The sequence below is a fragment of the Ambystoma mexicanum genome, chromosome 3q, assembly GCF_040938575.1.
Source record: "Ambystoma mexicanum isolate Mex_15411 chromosome 3q, UKY_AmexF1_1, whole genome shotgun sequence".
Lineage (NCBI taxonomy): Eukaryota > Metazoa > Chordata > Amphibia > Caudata > Ambystomatidae > Ambystoma > Ambystoma mexicanum.
In genome coordinates this window covers 97339645-97366367 of record NC_090926.1, presented here as the reverse complement: position 1 = coordinate 97366367, position 26723 = coordinate 97339645, and the positions used below count along the sequence as shown (strand labels likewise).

At 43.1% G+C, this 26723-nt stretch overlaps 1 protein-coding gene across 1 annotated transcript in view; it reads left to right on the top strand.

Moving 5' to 3' along the window:
* Window positions 1-26723, top strand: part of NCKAP1L (NCK associated protein 1 like) — a 2015530-nt gene that overhangs the window by 357083 nt on the left and 1631724 nt on the right. Inside the window, exons 11-13 of the mRNA XM_069653209.1 lie at window positions 10714-10810; window positions 13434-13543; window positions 17595-17727. Of these exons, the coding sequence (XP_069509310.1) occupies window positions 10714-10810; window positions 13434-13543; window positions 17595-17727 (340 nt within the window). The remainder of the gene's footprint in view (window positions 1-10713; window positions 10811-13433; window positions 13544-17594; window positions 17728-26723) is intronic.

Sequence of the window (26723 nt, the reverse complement as noted above, 5' to 3'; positions counted from 1 at the left end):
GACTACTGGGTAAGCAAGCAAGTCCTGAGATTTGAGGGCTACTTAGATGTGGTGCGGATGAAATAGATGAGATTGTTATATACAAAATTGAGATTCAGTATTTTACCGGTGAGCTATTGGAGTAGCAGATGGCATGAAGTTGGAACAGATGTCTGTCCTTACTGTGGTGGCGTATCAAAGAACATCATTCATTTTGTTCAAATTATTCAGAAAAAATTACACAATTTCATACAAAATAGAAACAGCATAGACCATAAAAAACAGCCAGGAGAAAAAGAAAATGAATAGAAAAGTCATACTAAAAATACTTTGCAGTCTTAATAAACATTAAAAGACAACTGTCATATAACAAATTATCTAAAATTCATCTTACCATAACAGAGAAGAAAGACCAATTCAGGAATTTGGCTTAAGTCATGTTCACCTTACTATACAACCTTAGTTAATTCTGTAAATATTCCCATCAACAATTTAACCAAGGCTAAAATAAGAGAAAGATGGGAAGTTGTCATTAATCTATTCCATAGCCTTCCAGTTAATACCTGAGAGGTTGAGTGTAAAAAAGGTCCTAGGCTCAAAATCCTTTGGTTCATAAATATGATACAATTCATCACATGACGATACAATAACTCCAGGGGTTCCATACCAAACAGTCAACAACTTAAACGCTCCTTGGGAAGGCCCAATTTGGGACCAACCATCTCAAGAGTTGGCAAGCAATTCATTCAGAGCCGATCCAATAGAACAGCGATGAATGAGCACCACACACCGTGGGTAATTATAAGCAGTGCTCAGATGCCTGATGGTTCGTAGCGCTATATAAATGCTAAATTATTATTATTATTCTAAATTTAAGTTATCAATCACGAAATGTGTGCAATAGAAATCTACAGAAATACATTCTTAGGTCATTTTGAGGTAGATAACCCTTATAGAGGTTTAATATCCCCAGGTCCAGAATACCCATCAACCTGTCCCAATAGTTTAGCTTATTTTTCAAAACTATATCTGATTCTAAGCCATTGAGATCAAGTATAATGCAAAACATTTCACAATGCTTCTTGAATTTTGTTAGTAAGGGATTTGACTCCTTCACCAATAGAACATTTAAGTGATCGCCAAGAGTAGATACATCAGACGACAATAACTTTTTCAATAAGGATACACCTCTCCTAATGTACGGTGACCACCAAGACACCAACCCCAATTCTAGCCTGATGACACTAATTGGAACAGATGTCAGCATGCCCAGGACCTGCTTCAAGATTTTACCTTCCAGTACATCAAAAAATGTCCTATTTTTAAAGTACATCAATTCACAGCCATATAATACAATGACAGACACTTTTAACCTATAAAATTAAATCCAGGTGACCAAAGAATAAGCACATAATTTTCCTTTCAACAACTTCATGTGAAAGGCATGAGCAAATCTTTTCCTCCATCCTTAATTTATATTGTTTCAGCTGCTTTCTCACTGACACTATAAAACCCAGATAATACAACAAGTCTACTTTATTTATTTCCTCATTATTTAGCTTGCATGTCTATCTTTTGTTATTTCTATGAGTGCTGCAAGCCATAACAAAGGAGTTTGCTGAATTAATAACAAGTCAATTTGTGGTAAGATATGATTCAACACCTATCAGGAGATGCTGCAAGCCTGCTAGGGTGTAATTCATCAAGATAAGATCATCTGCATAAGCGATGCAGTTTAGATGCAGACCGGACCACCTCGGTATATACCGCCCCACCAGGCCTTCCTTTCCTCCGACAAATCTGCTAAATACAGATTAAATAATTTGGGGGCAAGAACACCCCCTGGCCAACTCCCTTCTTCAAGCAGGTGTCGTTCGAGAGCCCTCCCAGCATATTTAACTCAATTACCAGTATACAGTAGTTGAATCATCCACAATAAACCTGGATCAAGTCCCTAGGTAGACAATTTCCACCTTAACAAGTTGATGTTAACATTATCAGAAGCTGACGATAGGTCTAGCGCAGCCACAAAAAGTGATTGTCCAAAGTTTCCTCATATGTCGGAAATGCACGTGGACAGCGCCAAACCACTAACAATGGTCCCCACCCCTTTTCTAAATCCTGTTTGTAAGGGGTTAAATCAATGAGTTTTCTAAGCCCATACCGAGTGGTCCCTAAGAACCAAAGTAGCAAAGATTTTTTAGGAAGAATCAGTCAATGATATAGGGCGGTAACATGAGAGATCATTTCTCTCCACCTTTTTAAAAATAGGTATTACAATCGATTTTGTTCAAGAAGTAGGACAATCACCACCCATTGCAATATGTGAGAACAACTTAAACAAAATCTCAGACAGCAGAGAGTTGGTCTTAAAAATTCCACTGGCCACACCGTCAGTGCCACTTGCACTAGAATTATTTAGATTACGCATTACACCATCAACGTCAGATTGATGAAAATTGAAATGCTAAACAGATGCCCCATTACTATCAGCTACAGCTAAATTAAGTGAGTTATTAATATTACCCTTAAATTTGGCAGTGAAAAATCAACCAAAGCTGCTTCAGAAACACAAGATTGAATATAGGGTGAATCTAATTTTTTTATTCAGCGTCCACTAAATGGAACGCGCACCTTTCCCAATTATCTTGGCTAATAGTTTCTGATTCGTACTGTATCTGTATTTTTGTTTAAGACCTTTTTCCCATTCTCTTTGTCTCCCCTAGAAAGATCAGGGGATTTAAGTAGCCTCATAATAGACCTTGTCAACTCAATTTTTTGCATTTTTATTTCTTATTTGAAATAATTTCTTTTCAGTTGGGTAAACATTCTCCTAGGGAGACCCACGTTAACATCCAAAGGTCTACCTAATCTGCTAATAATGCTGGAAACTCAGAGGTAAGCTGTTTATTATTTTTCCTCTTCCTCCAACTAATCTCACCACTTCGGTAAGCCACGGTTCACACATTCCAAGTTACGACTGAAATGTGGCACCCTATTTCCAGACCCTGTTACAACCAACTGCTTTGTTCCCAAACACTTACTAACATCACTAATTACCCTCATAAATAAGATTAATTGCAGCATGGCCTGATCAGTCAGACCAGTTCTTACTTTCTTCAACTCGCTCACTTCCTCACAGCCAATGTTCACAGTCAGTAGTGGAAGATGTTATTGCATTACACCATGTCCATTCATCCTTAAGCTTGCCTTCAAATAACATATTTGTTGGCATACACCCCCATCTTGAGAGAACTTGAGATCAAATCTTCTCATAGGTACACCTACCAACTAAGGATTTTGTCTTGATTACACTCCTCATACCATCAAGTTCTTCCAAGGGCAAATCCATAACTGAACTACAATTTAAGTCACCTCATAAAATGATGGGACTGCCCCGATTCTTCCTCTCCCAATCAATCAACACACTTTCTATTGAATTCATTACTCCATCAACATCTATACTAGATGGATTTAAAAGGATGTTGATTAGTAGGGTTGTGAGTTGATAACCATCACTGAAATCCATCACCGTTGTAACAAGAACAGCTTCTGACAGGCACTTCACATTAGTGATCGAACAGCACTTTCTAATTCATACAGGAGTCAAAATCCCTCCAACAGGCCTCCCTCTCAGGCCTTTCTTAGCAAACTTACAATCCACCACATATCCGTCTATAACTGAGGGACCCGTAACCACGTTTTTTGGAGGAATATGAAATCAAATTGATCAAAGACCCTCTTCATTTTGGTATTCAAAAAGAAATTGTAGCCATGTGAATTCCAACTGAGAATACTACAGTTGCTATTTCCCTTTGAAGCCTAATTTGTGATGTCGTGGGGAGTGGAGTTGCCAGCCATCCCCAACTTGATGAATTGCATTCATGCAGAACTTGACTCTTCTGGGCCGATTCAAGATAACACCTTACTTTGATGTTGGCCCGCTCACTACTTTTGCGATCCGCATATGAGTGATGGACAAAGTAACTTTCAAAACCTTTCAATAAAATGTCCTTGTGTCACTCACTCACCAACCTCTCAATTAGTTTGTATTGAAAATGGACTGCGCCTTTTTCCACACATGTACGATCATAATCGTGAACAAATGTTATATCTGGGGAAGAAATAGCACTTAATTCTGGTACAGTAGATAAGAGGGCCAACAGTCTAAATCTATTCAACTGAACATTCCAATCTTCTTCAAACACTGATTCAAACACAGTAGGTTGAACTTATCCTTTTTCAGCAAAATTATCCCTCCCCCTCTGAGGAAATGTTGTTGAACTGGACCCCTCTCGGTCCATTTCCTTCAAAGGTTGCTTAGTCAGGTCAAATGCTAAATTTCTTGCTTTTAATGGAATTGTCAGGTGTATTGACCCATGTTCGAGTTATTATGCTGCAACATTTGGTGCTGTGGGCTTAGAAAATCCAAGATGGCCAAAAATCCCACATTTGCGCCAGAATCCAGGAAAACCGCCCAGTTTTGCGCACACCAAAATGGTTGTCTGACCTGCCACCCACCAGTGCGAGCATGATGGGCCAGAAGCACCATGAGTGAAGCGTGGTGCCAAAGGAAAAATAGCAGTGCCTGTTAGCTCAAAAAGCGCTTTGAAATTACCTTTGTTTCTCTGAATGCAAGCTCAAAATGCATATTTCAAACATTGCAAGATAGTTAATACAGGAGACCATTGCCAGACCCTATCCTTTGGCTGCACACAGAGCAGAATCAGTGCAAAGGAATATGGTGCTGTTAAAAATCCGTTTTAATTGATGTCAAAAATTGCTAAAATCATGGGCACAAAACCACCAAACAAAAATCCAACTTCTGGTTGGGTGTTCTACAGTACTCTACAGCAGAATCTACATCAATACAATGTTAGCAAGGATCATATGCCATCAAGTAAAATCCCCTTTTTGAAATGCATTAATTCAAGACAGCTGCCAAAAAATGGGTGCAGTACCGGTGTTTGACACGGACCGGCGCTAGCGATCTAAACTCTGACAGGAGACCTGTATTTCAGGGGCTAAAAATGAACTCGATTCAGCTGGGACTTCAAAGCCTTGCTGGTCAATGAGAATTCTTCACACCTACTGTTCCCAGGCCCCATACCAGAAGGCAGTCTGATTTAATTAAAAGTTCAAGAGGCCTCTGTCCATGGGAAGCAGTCACACCTCAGAACTCCACACCAGAAGGCAGGAAATCACATGGTTCTGTTAATCAAATGGAGAGTGGCACCCTGTACCGATGCCCTGCTAGCAGGAAAAACCAGACAAAGGATGCCTTCAGCTGAATGGGGTATGCTGATTTTGGGTGTGAACTGTCAACAACAACTGCTTTGGGAGAGACAGGCCATGTGACATCTGACTCAGCCAACTAGGGGTGGGGACAAACCATTGTGGATTCAGAGAGCCCAGCCAATATATGTTTTATTAAATTGCTTATAAAATATTGTATCAAGCTGACAGAAATGTACTATTTGGAGTTTCTTAATATGAAAAATGTACCCACAATTTGAGACTAAGCTCAACTCTGTGTGATGTTCAGAAACCGAACCCCGCGATTATTAATATTACAGACACTGTGGTTATCTCAGAAAATTGAAAACTTATTGTAATGTGCCCAGAGAGGGGGTCTACCTCCGGGGAAGATTTGATGCCGAACCGACCAGGGCAAAACCAACTAAAAGCGCAAAATGTTGTCGTTTCTGAACCCAAGCTCACAGGAACACGGGGCTTGAACAGAGACCTGTCTTAATTCATCTGTGATGTGTATATGTATTATGAACCACGTGTGTATCTGGGAAACCTGTTATGAAAAATTCATTTTCTAAGTGAAACCAAAGGGGCGTTTCTTCAATAGATTGTAAAAGGGTAGCATCACTCTGACTCACAACTCAGTTATCCAGTTAAAGGACAAAAAATCCTCTAACCTATCAGGATCCTCAGAGGGTTGGGCATAGAAAGTCAGCCTTCCCACCCATTTTCAAAAGACATAAAAAGAGCCACTGAGACCCAGGTAGGGACTGCTCTTTCCACTTTCTTGCGCAGCACTTTGCCGGACCAGACAATATCCAGAAGGACCATAAACTCCAGATAGACTCCAGAACTTGAAGCAGAAAGGCCTGAACCAAAAGCTGAATCCTTCTCAGGAGGCCTCAGAATCCAGCCACCTAACCAAACTATTCAACAGCCGGGCAAACTGTTTGATTCTGGCTAGAACCAGAACCAGACCCAGAAATCAGAGCTGTACCAGAACCGCAGACCAGACCAGACCGCTGTGCAGTGCCAAGAACTTTTGCCAGAACCAGAGATCCAGACCAGTAGAGCAGAGCTGACCCAGATAGCTGTGACTTCAGAACCACCCGCTAGAAGTCCAGTCTAAACCTGTTGACCAGATCTTGATGGTCTATTTCAAATTTATAGTGTTAGTATCCAGCCAGAACTGTGCAGAACCAATCTCTTAGTCTAAAATAATCTCATCCCATCAATTTCAACCTATTTAGAACTGCATAGAAATTGTGTGTCCATTCTGTGATTCAAACCTGTGAAAGTGTCATTTGAATCTTACTTTATTTCTGAGAATCTACCTCCACTAAATCGTCCGTATCTTTTGAACCGCACATCCTAGAAGCGAGATTTAACTTTCATTTTAAAGCTAAGAACATACGCTTTCCAACAAGCCCGAAACCGACTTTCTATTTCTTATAGTCTTTCCGTAATCGCGATTGACGCACTCGGAAAAAGTGCTGCGAATTGCAATCTGACTCAATTTCTCCACCTGTCAGAAATAGCTGTCCTTTTGCTTGCAACTGCTGAATTCCGTTTTCAACCTGATAATCATTATTGAATCACTGATAGTGTTGACCTGAACCAATCTTAAGTAGCTATTACCTACCCTGAATCTCCTATAGGGAATTAAAATCATTTTTAGCATATTTTTCACTTCATTGCAAATCACATTTAAAAGTATTTCTGCCTGTTTTAAAGCATACCGGTTGCTCTAAGCTTGCTGGGGGGGGGGGACTGGAATTTGTATTGCATTTGATTGTATTCCTGAAAACTGTGTGCTCCCCTTCCATCTCCTTATATTGCATAGGGGGGGGAGTGAATTGTCAAAAGAAAAAGTGATCATATTATCTCTTGTTGAAACCATATCAGTTTATTTCTGTGCTTCATTCTTTCCATCATTGCTTTTCCTTGAAACCATAAAAGTATTCTCTGCTTTCTCTGCTACCTTATACTTTCTATACTAACTTGTCACTGATTGAAAAGAGTGTGCAATTGTAACATTACCCATTGTTGATCAACATTATATTCATAAGTGTGCTATCAAATATTAATTTATTCATAAAAGTGTGATATATATATATATATTGTTTAATTTTTCAAAGAAATCTTTTAATTTGCAAAACAAACATACTTCTTGGCTCAGTGAGGTCAGGGGATTCAAAGAGAGGGGCGTTATACAAGGGTTTATCATCCAGATCTATGAACTTGTCATAACAATATATAAATAAGGGCTTCCCTTGGGCATCCCAGACTAGGCATTGACTTAGTTGGAGTACTGAATTGGAGTCACTTAACAGAATTGTTTGCAATTTTCTTAAAGCTTTCTTTGATTTTTTCCATTTTGTACTGGTCGAGAGATTTGAAGCACTGCAGGGCAAGGAAAAATCCTGTGATATTAAAACAAATGAATCCCTATTAAAAACAACCTTCCCAGGGGGATTAACTTTTCCTCTTGAGTGATCATCAGTGGTAGTCACATTCCTATTTGGCACTCAACCACTTTTCTCACCATGTGCTCTCTTGTTAGTTACAGATCGAATATTCCTTAGAAATTTCTTCGATCCGCTTTCCTTTGGCAATCCTCCATCCTTAGGGTTAGAACTGTCTTTGATTTCTTGTTCAAGCTAAGATCTATAGCTTTCTTTTTTCTGAACATGCTGTCCACTGAAGATATTAAAGAGGGCACCACAGTATCATCAATCAATCTGCCGTCAATAACACAGTCCTGGGGTTTCACTGAGTTCAAATCTGTTGTGCCTTCAATCATTTCCATATTACCAAAGACTGCAGCCAATCCTGGATTCTTCGGCCCTCAGTTTACCAGGGCATGTCTAATTTCATTCAAGATAGAACAATTCGTTCTGACTCCTTGTTCAACTGTGTCATACAAATGAATAAAGGACTGTAGCACAATATTGAGAGCGGCCCCAGTACTCATTAACGTGTCTGAAGTATCATGACAGCTAGAGACATCACCCTGAAAGGGAAGAGAGTATCTCTCCATATTAATTGGAATTTCATTTATTGAATGCCTTTCAAGATTAAGTGTGTCTGGAATCCCATCCACCTCTTGTGTATTAAATAGGTCAGGAGACATACTGAGCCTTTCTTGCAACTCTCCGAGAGCCTGTATTTCGTTCTCCACGTTTGCACAGACATTCAGTAAGGATGATCTTACATGCTGTTCCACTTGGGTGAGAACTGGCCCAGATACATTGCATTCTCCAGTTACCTCAGCGTCTGCTCTCACCATCAATGAATCTGAGATTCAGCAGCTAGACTGAATCGCCTGGCTGTATGTTTTCATTTGCACCTGGGGGAAAAATAATATAATGTTCTCTTTCTCTAGGCAAGAGGGTAGATTCATCTTTTGAGACAAAGTTCTTTCCATCTCCTCGAGGAGTAGAGTCTGCACTTCGGAGATTATGGGGGTCATTATGAGTTTGGAGGCAGCCATGGCGCTATTAGCGCCATGGCTGCCTCCAAACTAATGTCCGGGTTCTCAGAATGGGGACTTACCGGGTCATTCCAGTCTTGGAGGACCCGGTAAATCCTCATTCTGAAAACCATTCCCATTCGAGCCCCAATAGGGCTCAATGGGAATGGGGAAGGAGCTAATAACGGCCCTTAAATTACGGCCCCGTTATTAGCTCCCTGGTCCCTTAGTGGCTCCCGCTAAGGATGGCTGGTTTTACCAGCTGGCCTTAGTGGGACCCGCTAAGGGACCTCGGAATGTGGCGGTAAGGGGTTAACGGCACCGGCATCCTAACGGTGCTGTTAACCCCTTACCGCCAGGGTCGTAATGACCCCCTATATCTTTTGTGTTTTCCTCTCATAATACCAAGAGTTTTTAAATAGGAGAATTCTCAATTCAGAATTCCAAGGATGCTATTTATTAGGAAGAAATAGTTTGATAAGAGGGCTACCACTCAGTTACAGAACTAGTGTAGTAATAGTGGATTATTTGTTATTCCTATTCTTTATTATTTAGGGTCACTGCTCAAAGTGTTACACTTGTGGAACTCCCTGTTTTTTTAAAGAGGCGTGAACAAGAAAGCCAGTCACTCCAGAAACAAAGAGCCACACGGCACTGGCCACAGCCCATGAGCTTCCATTTAAAAAAATATTTAACATTTTATTTTTAAGGGTAGAAAGGGAGGTAGTTAGGCTGACGGCAAAGAGTCGTTGGTGCGACCCCTGTCAACCCCCAAAAGACGTCCCTGCATACCAAGCCCTTACACAATGGGAAAACCCATATGCAAATCAGGCTTTGTCCCACCCAAAACATGGCAGTCCATTCTGAACTGATTGAGCACATCCCTCCTGCACAAGACCAAAGCAACCCCAAACATGGTACAGCCTCATTGGGCATCATCAGTGTGGTGTTGCTAGGTGTCTACACATGGAAGGGTTGGAATCCATGTCTGGGCATGCCTTTCCCTGATTGTGACTTTGCAAGATCTCAAATATTTAATATTATTTTAAGAGCTGTATCTGCAGCTGCAAGAATGTGGGAGGAGGGTTGAGGGCAAAGATGTGGTGTTTTCAATACCGTTGTGCAGACAAATATCGTTTTTGGCATTTTCAATATTTGGAGGAGTTAGGCAGTATTTTGCACAAAGGCCTAAAGTTCAATGAATTTGTAGCAGACATTCACATTTTTTAATTACATGCAAAGCAAAGCGAGAACAAGCTTTCAGTTACTCCTCTAATACACTGCTGAGATCAACGTCAATGGCAGCATCAACATGGTCTGCAATGCAACTGTGATGTAGACGAGTGTCGCCTGGGAAACAGTTGCACAGGACACCTTGCAGAGCAAAATTATTGTCAGGCCCTTTAAATGGTGGATTTTGGCATCAGGTCAGATACAATGTATGTACTTAACTAAGTCAAGCTCCTCCAAATTCTGCGTTGTATAAAAGATACAATTGCCAGGACACGAATTACTTTCATCACTAATTGCTTAAGTAATGCTGGTGAACGCCTTTTGCTGCAGCCCACATATGAAGTTGCCCCACAACAGTGGATGCTAGTGCAAATGCAGATATTAAAGCAAAATATTTTACTGCAATCCACACCTTTCCTTTCCCAAAATGTTGCTGACTGAAATCAAGATCAACTTCTCACACAAGCAAGACGGAAAGCAACAGTGACTGTCATGTATGTTTTCTGTTAATAACCCAAATGTGGATTACTGTACTGTCGGAACAGGTAACTGTTAGAAGCCCACCAGCAGCACAATATTGATATACCAGGTACAATGTCCAGGTCAATTTCACCTTCGGTTTTTTCTCTCACAAAGGGCTGTAAATTCAGGGAGATGGTACGTGGTTTTCATTCAAGAATTTTGTGCACGTCGTTTGCGTTTTTGGTGAAGAATACGATCATGCAAGGTTGGGTGTAGACTGTTTGTGATGTAACTGCACGTTATTCTCTCCACAGTGGATCAATTCACAGAGCCAGGCGGGCATTCCTGAGAACAGCCGTCAAAGAGCTGGAAATGATCCTTGCTGATCAACCGGGGCTCCTAGGACCCAAGGTGACCAGAATAATGAATACAATTTAATTGTTGAGGAATTGACAGCATTTGAAGTTCTAGAAGTGTGCATAGGTGTGCATCAAATGGCTTCCTATATATAGGTGAATCAGATATGTTATGCTCACATTTCTCCATGTGTTGCTGGCCCACCATTTTCCGGTTACGGAATTTCACGCATTGCATCCATGTTCTTACTCTATCCGTGCCCCAACACTGTGAATCTGTCTCCTCCCTGAGCTCTAGGCCTTTCGGAAGTCCTTCCAGATGTGTGAGGCTATACATTCCCAGCTTTTCTGCTTGTCTATAACCTTATAGATTGAGGGAGGTGTCGTTATTGTGGGATATACCAAGTGGTAATGACTCCTCCCGAGGTCTATAAGGCTATTAACACATAGTGGTAGCAGCAATACATGTTTTTGAGCTTTCGTGGTGAAGGCAAAAATGGTGTTTAAGACTGAGTTAAGTAAATAGGCAGACTGAGTTAGTAAATTAAAAGTGGTTTTGTATTGTAGTATTGAAATACCATTGTTGTCTTTAAAAGTTAAGTATTTGAATTGCAACTTGGTTGAACTGGAACAGGCTGAACATGAGCATGCATTAGATATCATATAAAGGTAAACAGTTTCTCTCTAAGAAATTGAACGTGTTTTTCATTGTTTTATCTTTTAGAGAGGAATTGTCTTGTTGAAACAAAATCGTGCCTGGAAATTGCATTGTTGTTTCCCTGTCTGCTTCTGAAGACAGAATGTTCAGAATGCAGTCATTGGGCCTCATTACACGGTAGGCGGTAAGGGTTTACCGGTAGCAGTATTTTACCGGTACCGGTAAACCCTTACCGCCTTAGTACGAGGTCCCTTTGCGGGTTGGTACATTAATGCCTGCTTTAAGCAGGCGTTAAAAAACGAACCCGCAAAGGGACTGGGGTGCTAATTACGGTACCGCAATTTGCGGTACCGTAATTAGCGCCTTCCCCATTCCCATTATGCCCTATAGGGCAAAAATGGGAATGGGGAAGGGCAATGGAGGAAGGAGGAATTACCGCTTTCCCAACCTTGGAATAGGGCGGTAATTCCTCTTTCCGCCAAGGCGATGCCGGTAAATTGCCGGCATGAACCATGGCGCTAATAGCGCCATGGTTTACCGCCTACCGTGTAATGAGGCCCATTGTAATTATATATTGACTGCAGTCTAAACATCCTGATTGGCTGAGAGATCAATAACGATTTCATGTGCTAATTCGTCTTATTAGGAATTTCCACAGCGTTTTTCCATCCAGCTTGCTGATGTACTGCGCTTATCTTCATTCTGCGTCTCCCATACAATTGTCCCCTTTTTCCTGAATAAAAGATGTACTTTAATATTACCTGATACCTGATTATTTTGCCTACTTTCCACATGCAATAAATAGTTCTTCCACAGATTGTGAGCACAGTTCAGATGCGCCAGTACAGCCTTCATCTCGATTCTCTGTTCATTGCGCTCTGGGCACAGCAATAAATACATCTCAGGACTCTCCAGATAATGTGGGAGTTGTCAGGCCACCCTATTTGAAATAAAAGTAGATGCAGTATAGTATGGTCAGTTCTAATCGCGTTAAGTGTTGGGTCGTCAATTTCTGACCTTGCCTCCCCTCTTGCCATCTTATCACCAAGTTACCTATGACACATCATGCACTTTTTAAAATCCATTTCATACAATGCCACCTCAGAGCTCAACAGTACACACCATACTATATAATGACATATAAAGCCATGCCATATCATGATATGCGATGGCGTGCATATTCCATAACGTTCCATGCCACATCAAAACATGCCATTTCATGCCAGCCCGTGCCATACTGTGACATTCACTGCCATGCCACGCTATTCTCTTATAACATGATATGCAATCTTGCCGTATTAGTGAGAACACATTGTCTGTCTGTACGTGTCTGCAAGCAGGTTAGCCCAAATGTTCCCTTCTTGTAGCATTGTGAAAGGATGTTTGTATAATTGTATGTTAGAGATGGGCATGTGACTGAATGTGTGTAATACATCTTTCTATGTGTAGCACCAGTTAGTGACTGCATTAGTCAGGATTTGCACGCTAGTGAGTAATTGTGTATGTACAGTATCTGAATGGTAGTGAGGGTGTGCACGTGTGTGCGTATCGGCTCGTTATTACGTGCATGCTTCGGTTTCGAATGCTAATGAGCATGCCATTCGTTATGTGCATTGTAGTGGCCTGTGGGTGCTGGCATCTGTATGTTAGTGTCCGCGAGACTGTATCTGCAGCGTCACTTGTGATAATTGATTGCACGTGTCTAAACCTGCATGCCAGGGAGTGACTGCATGCGTGTGAGTGTACGTGCCTGGATCTACAGGTTAGTATTCGTATGCTATAAATGTGATTTGCATGTATAACTCTCTATTTGCAGTCTGATGAATATACAACCACGCCCACTGATCTGCGAGGAATTCAGTCACATTAGAACGTGTCTAGGCGACTGCGGAATATTATTTTAACAATATTGGAAGTGGCCACTTTTCCCTCCTGGCTAATAGCAGATGTATTACTGCCACATTTGCTCTGCGTGGCTGCCCAGCCTCACTCACCATTCCATCTTTTTACCACATTCCAGGCCCTCTTCACATTCATGGCGCTCTCCTTCTGCCGGGATGAAGTGCACTGGATAGTGCGGCACGCAGAAAACATCACCAAGACCAAGACTCCCGAGGACTATGTGGACAAGTGAGATTCATGGGGACCGTCGCTGACTTTTCCTTGGGTGGGACTGGGAGGCCAGGCCATTTCTTGGGATGGGCGAAGCAAGTGACTGCCCAGGGCACATGACCTCTGGTTCACTGCATTCCCAGGGCTGGGAGACAAACATGCGAGCTCAGATGGCAAGAGCACGGCTTCTGTTTGTCTTTTTAAGGGCAGCAGGGTGTCAGGTATTGGTGTCATACCTTTTAATAACAAGTCGATTTGTTATCAGAAGAGCGTTTAATACAGTATGCAGTTATTGGCAGAAGGCCGTAGACACAGCAGTGAGTGAATATTTGAGTGACCATTGAAGTGGTAAGATTGTGCACAGCCTTCAGCTGCTTCACATCTACGTTCATGCTTTATAAATCCCATACATACATAGCTTATGCAATTAGAAGTGCAAGGGGTGCATCATTCTGTGTTAGGCAATTGCTGCAATCAAGTGAACGTAGCATGTTTTTTCTATCAATGTGTGCCTTTAAGGATTGGAAGTACATTTGTGAAACCCAGAGGAGTTTTTTTAGACTCATATTACTTTGCATGCTGGTAATTGCAGTATTCCATTCAGGATGCAAACATAAAGCCATTAGGATGCTTTTCTGCTTAATATGCTATCTGTTTACTGGGTGAATTGTCTACATTTTGAGCCGTCTCAATAAAATGGAGTATTAGCTTAGCTTTTGAAACCCAAACATTAATAATATTCCTACCAATTATAGCTGTCAAGGTAAGTGTTCAAGTACCTAAACAAAGTGTGCGATTATGGGTAGATCATTTATTAGTTTGAGTTACTAGACACCTTTAAGCCGAAACTATTGTATTAAAGTACAGCTAGGGAGAAATAACATATGTTATGTTTTGTTATGTTAAAGGTTCTTGCACTGTGCACTGTTACCACGTGCTCCGTCCCTTGGCACTCTGGCAGATCTATAAGGCAAGAGGGTGGGGGGCGTAAGTTAGTAGGACTGAGCGGGAGAAAGAGCAAGGGATCTGTGATGTGCTGTTGGTAGCTTCAGTTCTGTTTACACTGTGCGCTGAGCGTTGGTGTGTTTTTTGGTTGGTAGCCGTCATGTGCTGTTGGGCGAGGATATGTGTGGTTTGCTTCGTTGTAGTGGTGTGGTGAAGTGTGTGCAGTGGAGATGTGGTTGTGTTTAGTTCAGAGTTTAAAAGGTGTATGCAGAAGTGTGAGTTTAAAAAAAAATGTTTTAGTACGGTTGGTTATTGGTGGTACCTTATCCTACCCCACTTTTAAGATTGACTGTGGCCTGTGTCCCTTCCCCTGTAGAATACTCTGGTGTGCTCTACTGAGTATATATGAGGAAGGACACACAGCTTGTAGGTGCTGTTTGGTTATTTTCCCATCCGTTGACTGCCTATGGCCATGCTAATCCCTATGGCCATTCCCACCCAGTTCCTGCCCTTCCCCGCCCAACACACCCCCTCATGGGAAATCTTGGAGCTCGCTTTAAACAAGCCTTACCATCAAACTTTGCACTCAAAGCAGTCTTCGGAGAGTTAATTACTTAATTTGAGTTGTCAAGCCACCACTGGTGTAATAAAAATGCCTTATCCAGGCCTCCTTTAAGCCACTCGATTTATATCGACTTTGGTGTCCTTCACTGAAATCATGTTAAAAACAAGCATTGGCAAAGTCAACAGTTTTGGCTTTTGTACAAGTATCATGCATTTGCCAGGCACTGCTATTAGATGCCCAGTTACTCGCACCACTGTGCAGCTGGTAGCATCAATGTGCAGTTTTGGAGAGGAGTTGAGTTGGGAGACACATGGGGGTTAGTGAGAGAAAGAAAGAAAGGACGCCTTGAGTGATTGGAGAAGGAAAGGCACAGAACATAAAAACATCAAAAAAGATATGAAATGAAAAAACAGTGTTTGCTCGGCGGATTTAAAGTTTGCATCATGGGAATGAGCCGCAATCTAATGTGGAGGTTGCAATTGTTTGCTCTGGGCACCATATTGTCTAAAAAGTGCCCTGCTGAGGTCACCTTAATCTAAAAAGTGATCTAAGCATTTCAGGACTGGACGATAGTACAAAGATGCACTGCCCAGCCTTCTTGCAGACATTAGGGTTGGGGGGGTGCTCCAGACACTAATGTATGACAGGATCCCAACAACCACATGGTTGCCGGGAGCGCATTTGACTGAGATGGGCTGTCAAAGCGGTCTTCTCCGTGAAATGCTCAGGAAATCAGAAGGATTTGTTGTACTTTCCATTGAGATCAAAGTTATGCTATAAATACATCATCATCATACATGTTTTGCTGCAAAATCTAGGGCAGTGTGCTTTGCTTAAACTATGAACATGCACTTGTGATAATGAAATTGAATGACTTTTAGTTATTTTATTTTTATGTTACCTTTCTGTAATTCATCTACAAGTTAATAAAACCAACTTTTTGATACTGCAAAGATTCTTAAATATTTTAGCAGGTTTGCAGTGCAGGGGTTGCGGTATGCAACTGGAGGTGCATTTTAGTTTTCAGTCCTTGATGCTGTATTGTCTATGGAATGCCCCGGCCACATGCTCTAATTCCTTTGACTGATTGAACTGGGTCATCCATATATTTTGACTTCTGAGCATATTCGCGGGCGTCTCCTATCATCATATGGTTTCTCTCTTGTTCCTAGTGGAGCATAGCCCTCTTCTTTGCCATTCCTATGCTGGGGTTGGATCATCAGCAGAAAGAGATTCTTTATCCAAAATCTGCGTCCTCTCTGATCTTGCAGTCAGGGACGAGGTGTACAACTTGGAGGACTGACGGGAGTGCTCGGGAGAATGATACTGCATGAGTTTCTGAACATGCCGCAGCTTGTTTCAAAACCTTGCAGCCCTTTAGTTGTCTTCCATCGTGCATTACTAACTTGTCAGTCGGCAGAAAAAGAATCGAAGCCACATTGCCAATGTTATATTAGATTCTCGAAGAGACTCCATTGAATGGCGACTGCACTGCAACGATCTCTCGCTTTTCCCAGATAATTATGGGATTTTCTCCACCCACAGTCAGTAGCATCATTTATATGTTTTTCTGCTGCAATGAATTTACCACGACCAAACTTGCCATGTTTCATTAAACCACTGCATACCCTTCTGTCTATCTAATTGGTCAATCTCTTGGAAATAGCACTCGCCTTCTCCCTGTCTGGTAACCTCCTTTTGTACCATGTTTCCTCCTTTCGCAGACTGACTCCGCTAGACTTTATTCAACAGCTCGTAGAGCATTCAATCCACGGGCTTCAAAGTGGGGCTCTTCTGTCCCAGATGATTCCCTTATTACAGGCTATGGGTTATATCTGGGGAAGTCTCTGGTGCTATAACAAATGAGGCTAGGAATGAGGCGGTGACCCTGGGGGATCCTGTTTGCACCCTCTGGCTACCGCATCGCAGAACAGGTTGCCACCCCTGGCCACTGTGGTCTTCCAAACCCTATTCTCTTGCTTCTCCAACATGAATGTGTTACAGTGCCATGAGGCTAAGACACCTTAAGTTCTTATGAAGATGACAGCCAGTTTATGATGTTTACATGGCATGACTGTTGTTCATTGGTGCCATTTCATCATAGCCATGAAGAACTAGCCTCAGTTGTTAATGACTAGCCTTCTGGAGCCTTCTGGAGTTATAAGCACATCACAAATATAATAAATAAAAAAAAATGTAATGCTTACATCGCCAACTCAATTCCCTGAGTCTACAATAGGTTCCTATGAGGCTCTCACTTTAGTAACGCTCTGCTACTTGAAGGTAGGTGCTGTTAATTTCCCGCCATTAGGTCCCCCCTAGCATAATTCTCTTTGCAGAGGCTCCTTTGCTATAAACAGCTGCTGTTTGCCAATGAGTTGGGATTTTAACATGAGCTATTCACTTTGATCCATCTGTCTAATTTACGGCACCTGATTATGTCACCATGCTAATTACTTGTTTGTGTTTTGTTGTAAAGTTGCTCATGTCAGCCGAAGACTCCATAAATATGCTTTCCTGAAATGAAAAAATATAATTTGAATACATCTGTTTCCGTAGTAAAATAGCTGAGCTGTTGTTCCTGATGGAAGAGCTGAAAAGTCTACTCCGCAAGCACACGTGGGTGATCCAGCGCTACCACCTCCAGTACCTGTGCAACTATGACACCCACGTGCTCAGCGACATCATCCAGGTAGAGTGAATCGATATTTTGCCTTTCCTTCAATGTCTGCCCCGTTCTTCCAACCATTACAAGTCCTCCTTTTAAGTCCAACCTTTCTCTGCCTATCCAGCTCCCATTGCTGTTGTCCAAGCCTCTCATACCAGTAGGTCTTATTATGGTGGACACCCAAATGGGCAGGAACGTCTTGGCTTTCACTGTGCTGGGTTGCAACCCCATAGAGATTTCTTAGTGCATTGCATTTTTTTAGGAACGCAATCTCTTGTCAAACATAGGGCATCATTAGGCCTAACCCCTGCTCACCACTCTTCCACTAGTCTGGCAACCATCTTAGATTATGAAAAGTAGTTCATTCCCATTAATGCCTGCAGGCAAATACTCACCCAAGTCGTGGAGTCCATCTCCAAAATAATTTAAAAGGCATTTTTGCAAAATATCGAAATACGAGCCAGTTATCCGGACATCGAAAGTCTGACTTTAGGCTGAACTCTTCTCCAATCATACGAGCATGAGTTCCAACAGGCTAACGCTCTTGCAGCCACTGATGTGTAGAAGGAAGCTAATGGCAGCAAACTACTAGAAGCCCAGCAGTACATGTTGTCACTGGTTGATCTTCTGAGTCCGGGGCTATCTTGTGTGTGCTAACAAATAATAACACAACGCATTCTTCAAAAATAATGACTGGTATTATTTTTTACTGAGATTATCATGTGGGATCACCAAGGTCAGGTATTAGCAACATTCCTACAAAATCTAAAACCGTGAAAATATGAACGTACAGAATATAAGCCGAGGTACTAACGCTGTAATGTTTGTAGGTGTGGCAATATTTTTTCTAAGATTTTTTACCTAAACAGTGAATGTGTTTTTCACTGATTTAAATAAATCGATCTTTTTACATAAACAATATTACAAACCTTTGGCTCACCAAACAAAAATGCGGTAATATATTCATTTACTCATTTATATTTCATAGGCACCAACAATTTTCATTGCACCCACTTTAGTGTACTTTAAAGCACAGTGGGCCAACGTGGTGGTGAAACCGCCACCACTGTTCTTTCCAGACCGGCTGATTCCGAGTCTTGCAGGCGGGAGGTGTCACTCCCGCCAGGTCTGACCTGGCGGGTATAACCCCACCTGCCTGCAGGCGGAAATGGAAACACCGGCTCCGTCATAGACGGAACCAGTGTTTCCATTGTCCCCATCCCCATGGAGTCCTATGGGGACTCCATGGGAATGGGGACTTACACAATTCCGCCTCCGGAATTCCCGGGTCACCGGGGACGTAATGCCCCGCTAATTCCAGGAATCACGGAGGCGGAATGGTAATACGAGTCCAGCGGTAACCTGCTAGTTTTTCCGGCTTGGTTACCGCCGGACTCGTAATGAGGCCCATTGATATGATATGATAAGTCATTTATAACGCGCCTGTACACAAGTGTTTCTAGGCGCGACAAGACATGGGAGGGAAGACAGAGGGAGGACAAAACAGACGATCTTACTAGGTCTTCTGTCATTCAGATTGTGCAAGTGTTAAAACGCAAGGTGTAGAGGGTGGGTGTGGGGGGGGTTTAGGCGGGGGATAGTGCCATTGAGAGGGAAAGGGGAAGTGCAATCAGGGCAGCATTGCTCTGAGTGAGTGCAAGGAGGCAGAGGACTGTACGGTTACAGTTACAGCCCCTAAGTGCACAGTAGGCCTGGAGGCAGTGCAGGGGCAACTGCTCATGGAGGAGCCTGGTACCTGGGAGAATCTGAGGGTAGCCAGCCCGCCAGTCAGTGCAGCAAACAAGTAGGCCAGCAGGGGGTAGAGAGACAGAAAGGCACAGGCGAAAAGGAAGCTCTTGAGCTGCTTCTGGAACTTCAGGTGGACGGCTCAAGTTTGAGGGGGGCAGAGAGGCCATTCCAAAGGGAGACACATGCAGAGGAGAGAGATCTACCACCCACTCTCTGCCTGGAGAAGCATATCACCCTCAGAGAGTTAGAGGTGGCTGGGCGAAGGGCTCGATAATTAAGGTGTTTTGGAAGAGAAAGTTGGATGTAGTGCATGCCCTAGCCCCAGAAAACCTTGTGGACAATCCAGAGGGTCTTGAACTTGATCCTTGCAGCCAGCGGGAGCCAGTGGAGTGATTTCAGGGCTTGAGAGATATGGTACCTGGGCTTGAGTCCAAGGACAAGTCCCGCAGTCCTGTTCTGGATGAGTTGCAGAGGGCAGAGAGTAGAGGGAGGCAGATTGAGAAAGAGGCTGTTGCAGTAGTCCATCCTAGAGAGAACCAGGGCTCTGGAGACAGTGAGCTTCTGGGGGAAGTGAGAAAGGGAAGGATACCTCTGAGGAGGTAGAGCTGGTAGTGGGCCTTCTTGGCAAGGTCCATGATGTGAGGAGAGAAGGAGAGAGTGGGGTTGAAGATGACCCAAAGGGTTTTTGCCTCACAGGAAGGCGAAGGAAGAGGACCCACGGGCGGCGGGAGTGGGCGAGGAAAAGCAGGAGCAGGGGTACCAATGAGAAGGATCTCAGTCTTACTGGCATTAAGGCAGAGATTGTGGGAGGCACACCAATCCTGAATCGCGGCTAGGCAATCTGGAATTAGCGAGAGAGTAGAGGAGGCTGAGGGGAGCCTGAAAGAGAGCTGAGTGTCATCCGCATAACACTGAAAGTTTGAGGAGAAGGTAGAGATAAGGTCAGCCAAAGGGGCTAAGTTGACATTGAAGAGCCAGAGTGAGAGGTTCACCACATTTGGAGAGAGAGGTGGTGGAGAGAAAGGACCCACGTTGGACCTGGAAGGGTCGGTCCGGGAGGAAGGAAGGCAGGGCCTGATCCGTGATGCCCAGGTGCTCATGAAGTCGATTGATCAGGATGGTGTGATTGACCGTGTCAAAAGCAGAGGAAAGGTCAAGGAGGATGAGAACAGAGGGAAGATTTGAATAGAGATTAGTGAGCAGATCTCCTTTTTTTATTGTTATAGCTGAAAAATATCAATTTTACAACATTTAAAACATCAAACATTCTCAAAAATGTCCAAATATAAAAAGATCATGAGGAGATCACAAAAGATCACAAAAAGAGAAGAACACAACATAAGATTGCATACCTTTGAATATGAGGGAATAGAAATGATGTGAAACTAATCATGAACCTAAAAATAGATAGAAAGAAGATACATTAATTTTTGTACAGAACACACAATCATTGTTGCCAAATTTAGGACTGAGCGCCTGAGACCCCCCGTGTTCTCTCGCAGCTTAAGCTCATGCAAAAGCGCTACAGCACATATTCTCACTTTGACAGAATAGCCACAATTGATCATCTGCCAAAGAGTGGGGGCGGGTTTGACTTCATATTGATCAGCAATTGCTTTAAAGTGATGTTGGCGCTGTGTTAGGAGTGCTTTACACTCAGTCAATAAGTGCTGTAGATCTTCTCTTTTGGTGTCACCCAGACAAAAACTACAAAGGTTCACGTCTTCATTGATGGCCTTCCTGCGCATCAAGACCTGTCTGGTCGGCCATGGATTAAGTCTTAATCGCAGAAAGTCCTGTCTATGAGCCGAAGACGGAGATTGAACTAAGTATGCTTCAGGTGTGCTATGTTTTTTTGCCGATAGGCATCTGGGTCGCAGTCACGATATTTTGAGCACATCTCGCAATTGTTGGCCCAGTCCATTGCATATAATCTGGTTTTGACTTGCATGGTATTTTGAAGCAATTTGGTAAGAGATACGTCTCATGGCCTGAACCACATAGGCTCTCCATTTGCTTATAAACGAATCAGATGATGTGAACATATAATCAGCTAAGATTCCCAATACAGAGTTGGTTTCAATGGCCCTGATGCACTTTCTTAACAATGTGATTACATGCCAAGTGTATCTGCTGGACAAAGAGATTAGACCCAGTTCGTATCATATTAAGGGGAGTGTTGTGCAATTTGGCAAGTTAAGTACTCCTCACCAATATTTCCCTTCTAACAGGGACCAAAACTTAATTATCAGAGGAGCCCAGGTTAACCGACCACGCAAGTATTAACATGTTGTGGTAGCTGAAAGCTAGGGGTATAACTCTAAAACTTGTAGCCACCTCAAACGTTACTTGTGTCGACAAAGGCATAGTCAAGAATCGATGTGCATCCTCCTCTCTGCCATGTGATTTGTGGAATTATATCTCCAGGTAATGCACCGTTACACATGTGTATACCTCTATTTTTTACCACCAGAAGCCATTTTAAGCAAACCAAATTTTGAGTTATTTTCTGGGAGAATTTGCAAATGTAAGTCACCCAACACAATGATGTTGGTAATATCGGGGGATTCCAAGACTTCATTTAATAGGGATTCCAAATCACAAAAAAAATCATCGTCCGATAATCCCAGTGGATGGTGATAAAAATTCAAGATTGCCACTATCCCTCCCGGAAGGGTGAGCTTAGTAAGTAGTAAATAGGGATTTGGAGCAGCGACCAATCAAGTTGCCAGTTCCAATGTCTGTTAATTGCAACTAACATGCCAGATGAAGGGCGCCCCTGGTCCGAGGTTTTGGCGGGATGAAACACAATTGAGTGATTGTCCCAAACTGGTTTTTCTTTTAACCAAGTCTCTTGTAATAGGATAATGTCATACTTGGATAAAACGGCTGCACTTTCCCCAAAGAGATGTGAGTTGCCACATGTGTTCCAACTAATTGTTAGAATTTCATGTTTGTTTACTACAATTCTTGGTTATGATTTTCGATTGTGATTTGCCTTGTCAGAAAGGGAGTGCTGAAGTGATATTTCATTATTTGGATGGCTCACTCTATAGATGTTATTTTGGGATGTGACTCTCTCAGAGCTTATGGCATGGTTTGGAAAGATTAAGTTACCCTCAGTGTCCAATGTAAAGGGATCAATTGCTAGGACAAACCCTAGGGCAAAAATCTCCATCCTTGCCTACCATAGGGCATTTCTTATGTAATGGGATTGCAACCATATTCTTGCAATCGAATTGTCATTACTCTGAACAAAATCAACTTGATCAATGTCTGCCGATGTTATGCCTTTCAGCGTACTGATCTCGTCAAAGATGGCTAGGATGCTCATTCTGTTCATTGTATAGGCAGTGAAAAGTGCAGGGCAGCACTTAAGAATTAAACGATAAATGTTGGCACGTTTCTTGTTGACAGTATTGATTTTAGCTTGTTTTGTGCTCGTTCTCGGCGTCTGAGGGACTCTTTGAGCAGAGATGGCGTTTTGGGAGGCATAGTTACAGCTGAAGGTCAGTTTAGGCAGTTGTTTTTTTTCCAATGAAGGGACCTGAGTCACAGGATTCAATCGAGGTTGATTGCGGTCAAAGTCATTTTGGACCGCTTTAGCAATTTGATTTTCAGTGTGGTGGCCCACATGAAGCTGACTGTCGTGAACTGTGTACTTTGGGGCCCAATTTGCATGCACGGAAGCATAACTTTGTGATGAGGGGGCTTCAAAGTTTTGAATGCTCTCCCTTCTGCTTACTGTAGGCATATTTGCCTGACAGTGCTCAGCTTGTGACAAGCGCAGGTCAGCCACAGGTCTGCGTGCTTCACTTGCCACCTGTTCGTGGGACACTGCATACATTGGGATTAGAGTATCAACTTCCTGATTGTAGTGCACCGCAGAAGAGTGAAACACCTCATTTGTGGTGACTGCAATGGCTGGAGCGCCTAAAGAGTCGACATTTGTTGTGGGATTGCTTTTGGCCAGGGAGCAAGGAGCCTGACCTATTGCAGATATGAAGTTAGCTGGAACACCTAAAGTCCCACCATTTGTTGTTGGTTTGGTTTTAGCCAGTGAATAGAGATCCTGACTCATCACAGGTATGGAAGACTGTTTACTTTTCGTGTTCAGATGTGTCTGTTGGAAATAAATGTATTTCTGAATAGAACATTCGATTTGTTGCCGAATATCTGTCAACACAAAGATCTTGCTACCTTCCTGACTTGTCAAAGGCACACATTTCTGGATTAGATTAGATGTTGTACAGCCGGCTTGAAATCCCAAGGTTCATACTTCCACAACCTTAGCCACTTCGACATTGCTAACCAACACAGCAGTCAGAGTCTCGACAGGGCTTATTTTTATAGCGTCTGGAGTCTCAACAATGCTATCTTTGGTGGCTGCCGGAGTGCCAATGGCGGTGGATTCCAGATCAGAGATTGACAAAATAAATTCATTCAGCGGTCGATAATCCTCAATTGCAGCAGCATTGAAAACAGTCTGTGTTTCATCAGCAGGCGGACTGGGCACTTTGAGACAAGCATTTGTTTTTAATATCGGCCCAGTGTTCACTTGCGGTATTAGGCGTTTCAGCAGTTGTTTGAGATTGTCTCTCGAACGCAAAGGGGGAAGCATCTGGTTCTTCGTTTTCTTTGTTAGGCCTAGATTCCCACTTCTACGCGTCGTACCTGTTTTGGTTTGGAAAAGCCTATAAGGTATCTGTTTGCTATTGTCTATCTGCGATTCTGTAACAACCTGTAGCTTCTGAGTTTGATGCATAGTTGAGCCGTCAGATTCGTGACAGATCACAGAATTGTCAGCTGGCATAATTTGAGAGCAAGGACTAATTACAGGTTGCGTTACAAGGTTAATGACAGACTTGTTTACATTCATATTCATAATATCAACAGAAACAGCCATGTTGTCGTTACATTTAGCATCCCTTGATTTAGCACAATCCCTGGACTTGTCTACCTCATATTTAGACACAACTCCAATAGACAAGAGTGCAAGATCACCGTAAGCTTTTGCATGACCCTTGTTGCATATCATTGATGTGTTTTTACTTAAATGGTTAACGTCTCGTATGACATTATCATTCATCCATCTCACAATTAAATCAATCTGTTTTGCTTGAGCTGATATTTTATAGTCTAGTGTTTCAAACAGTTTCACCAAGGTGTTAATTGTCATATTCAAAGCCTGTATGGCTATTTCATACACATTTGAGGACGAGGGCCTCATAGAGAATCGACTTGGAGTAATTGGGTCGATTGGGCCCCTTGATAAATTGTCAAATAAGCTTGGGTATTGATAGAAGCTGTTGTCATGAGCACTTATAGAAGAAGAAGCAATTATGGAGATGTCACCAATGCATACACTACAGTGATCATGACATAAAGCAGGAATAGCAGCAGGTGTATTAGTTGAAACATTGACATCACAGTTGGGTGCTGACTCTTCAGGGCCACCACCAGCTGCCTCGTTGCTGACACACGGTTTCTCCGGGGGCACCACTTCTAAGTGACTTTGTCTTGGCAGTCCTGGCAATGCTTCGACTTCCAATAATTGTGTGTCAGTAATTGAGATGCATTTAGACACTGTTGCAGGGGAACTGTCCGCTGGCGATGTACACAACACTGCGGCAACTTTTGGGTCAAAAGAGGTCAGACACATAGGTTTGCAAAAATCTTGTATATCCCCAGCGCAATGTTTTTTCTCTCCACCAGCAGACACAGAGTCCACCATCTTGCATTTTGGGGGGGCTCGTCGATAGACGACGTAGTGGTGTAAACTTTAGAGTGAGAGACGTGCTGGATGTTCTCAAAGTCGGGGGCATGTTTGGTTTTAATGTATAGGTCTTAAACACTATTAATTGTTCCAATATCCCCTTGACACAGAGAGCGAGTTACTATGAAAGTTAGCCCAGATGGCAAATTGATTGTACTTCTCCACGAGGTGAGGTTATACTCGACTGCTCAAATGGTATTTCCCTGCAGACACAGTCGAATAGAACACAGAATAGTGAAGCAGGAAATCCACAATTGTTCCCCCATATGCACAGCCGTTTGTCTTAATAGAATGTATGGATTTACCCGACTGCTCAAAGGGTCTTGCCCCGCAGTCACAGTCGGGCAATTCAGTGAGTGATTTAGCAGGAGTTCTGCAATTGCAGATCTTCATGGGTGTTCAGGAGGGCAGTTTCCATGCCTCTGTCTGCTCTGAAGCCAGACTGATGATCATGGAGACAACCAACAGATTCAATGTGGAGAGTAAGCTGGCAGATGGCCAGCTTTACCAGGAGTTTTTCCAGGAAAGGAGTGATAGAGATCGGGCGATAGTTCATCGGACAGGTAGGATTGGCAGAAGGCTTTTTAAGGAGGGGGTGCACAAGGGAGTGCTTGAGGAGAGAGGAAAAAGTTCTAGTGGCAAAAGAGTGATTGCAGAAATCGGCCAAGGCTGGGGCAAGGTTGTTAATGGGGTCCTTGTTGGTTCTGGAGGAGCAAGGGAGCATTTGTTTGGACGACACTTTCATCGATCGTACTTGTGTAGAAACCTTGTCAGGTGTAGTCGGAGAGAAGGAGGAGAAGGGAGGAGAAGAGGGAGAGGCGGCCATAGGGGGGTCTTAAGAGGTAGGGGGAGAGGAAGGGGAGAGAGAGGACATAGTGCGAGTCAGCCGCAGGCATGGGAGGAGCAGAGAAAGTAGCGGCAAAAGCATCCACTGACACACGCTTCATGGGCCAACTGACCAACAAGGCAGGTGGCAGTGCTGGGGTGGGCTTTGCCTGAGGGACAGAGAGTTTCCGGTGAGAGGAAAGCAGAAAGTATTCAGTCCAAGAAAGAGGAGTGGAGAGAGGATTCGAGAGGGGGATGTCTGAGGAGATTAGAACATCCAAGGTATGCCGGGCTGAGTGTGTTGGACCCCAGGGTAGAATGGAGAGAGAGTTTTGCAGAGGTTGTGGAAGAGCCTGAGGAGGGATTTGAAGCATCCAGGTGGATGTTGCGGTCTCCGAGGAGTAGAAGTTGAGAGGTAGAGCCAAGGAGAGAAGAGAAGAGGTCAGCCCACTCTGAGAGGAAGAGGGCGACCTGGCCCGGTGGCCTGTAGCTGGTGGCCACACACAGAGAGAGGACAGGAGAGATAGAAAGCCTGCAGACCAGGCATTCAAAGGAGGAGTAGGCCTGCGTAGGAATGACAGAAGCAGGGACCCACTCTGGAATGATCAGAGCTACTCCACCTCTGGGACGGTTGGTTCTGGGTTCGTAGAGGATCTTGTAGCCATCAGGG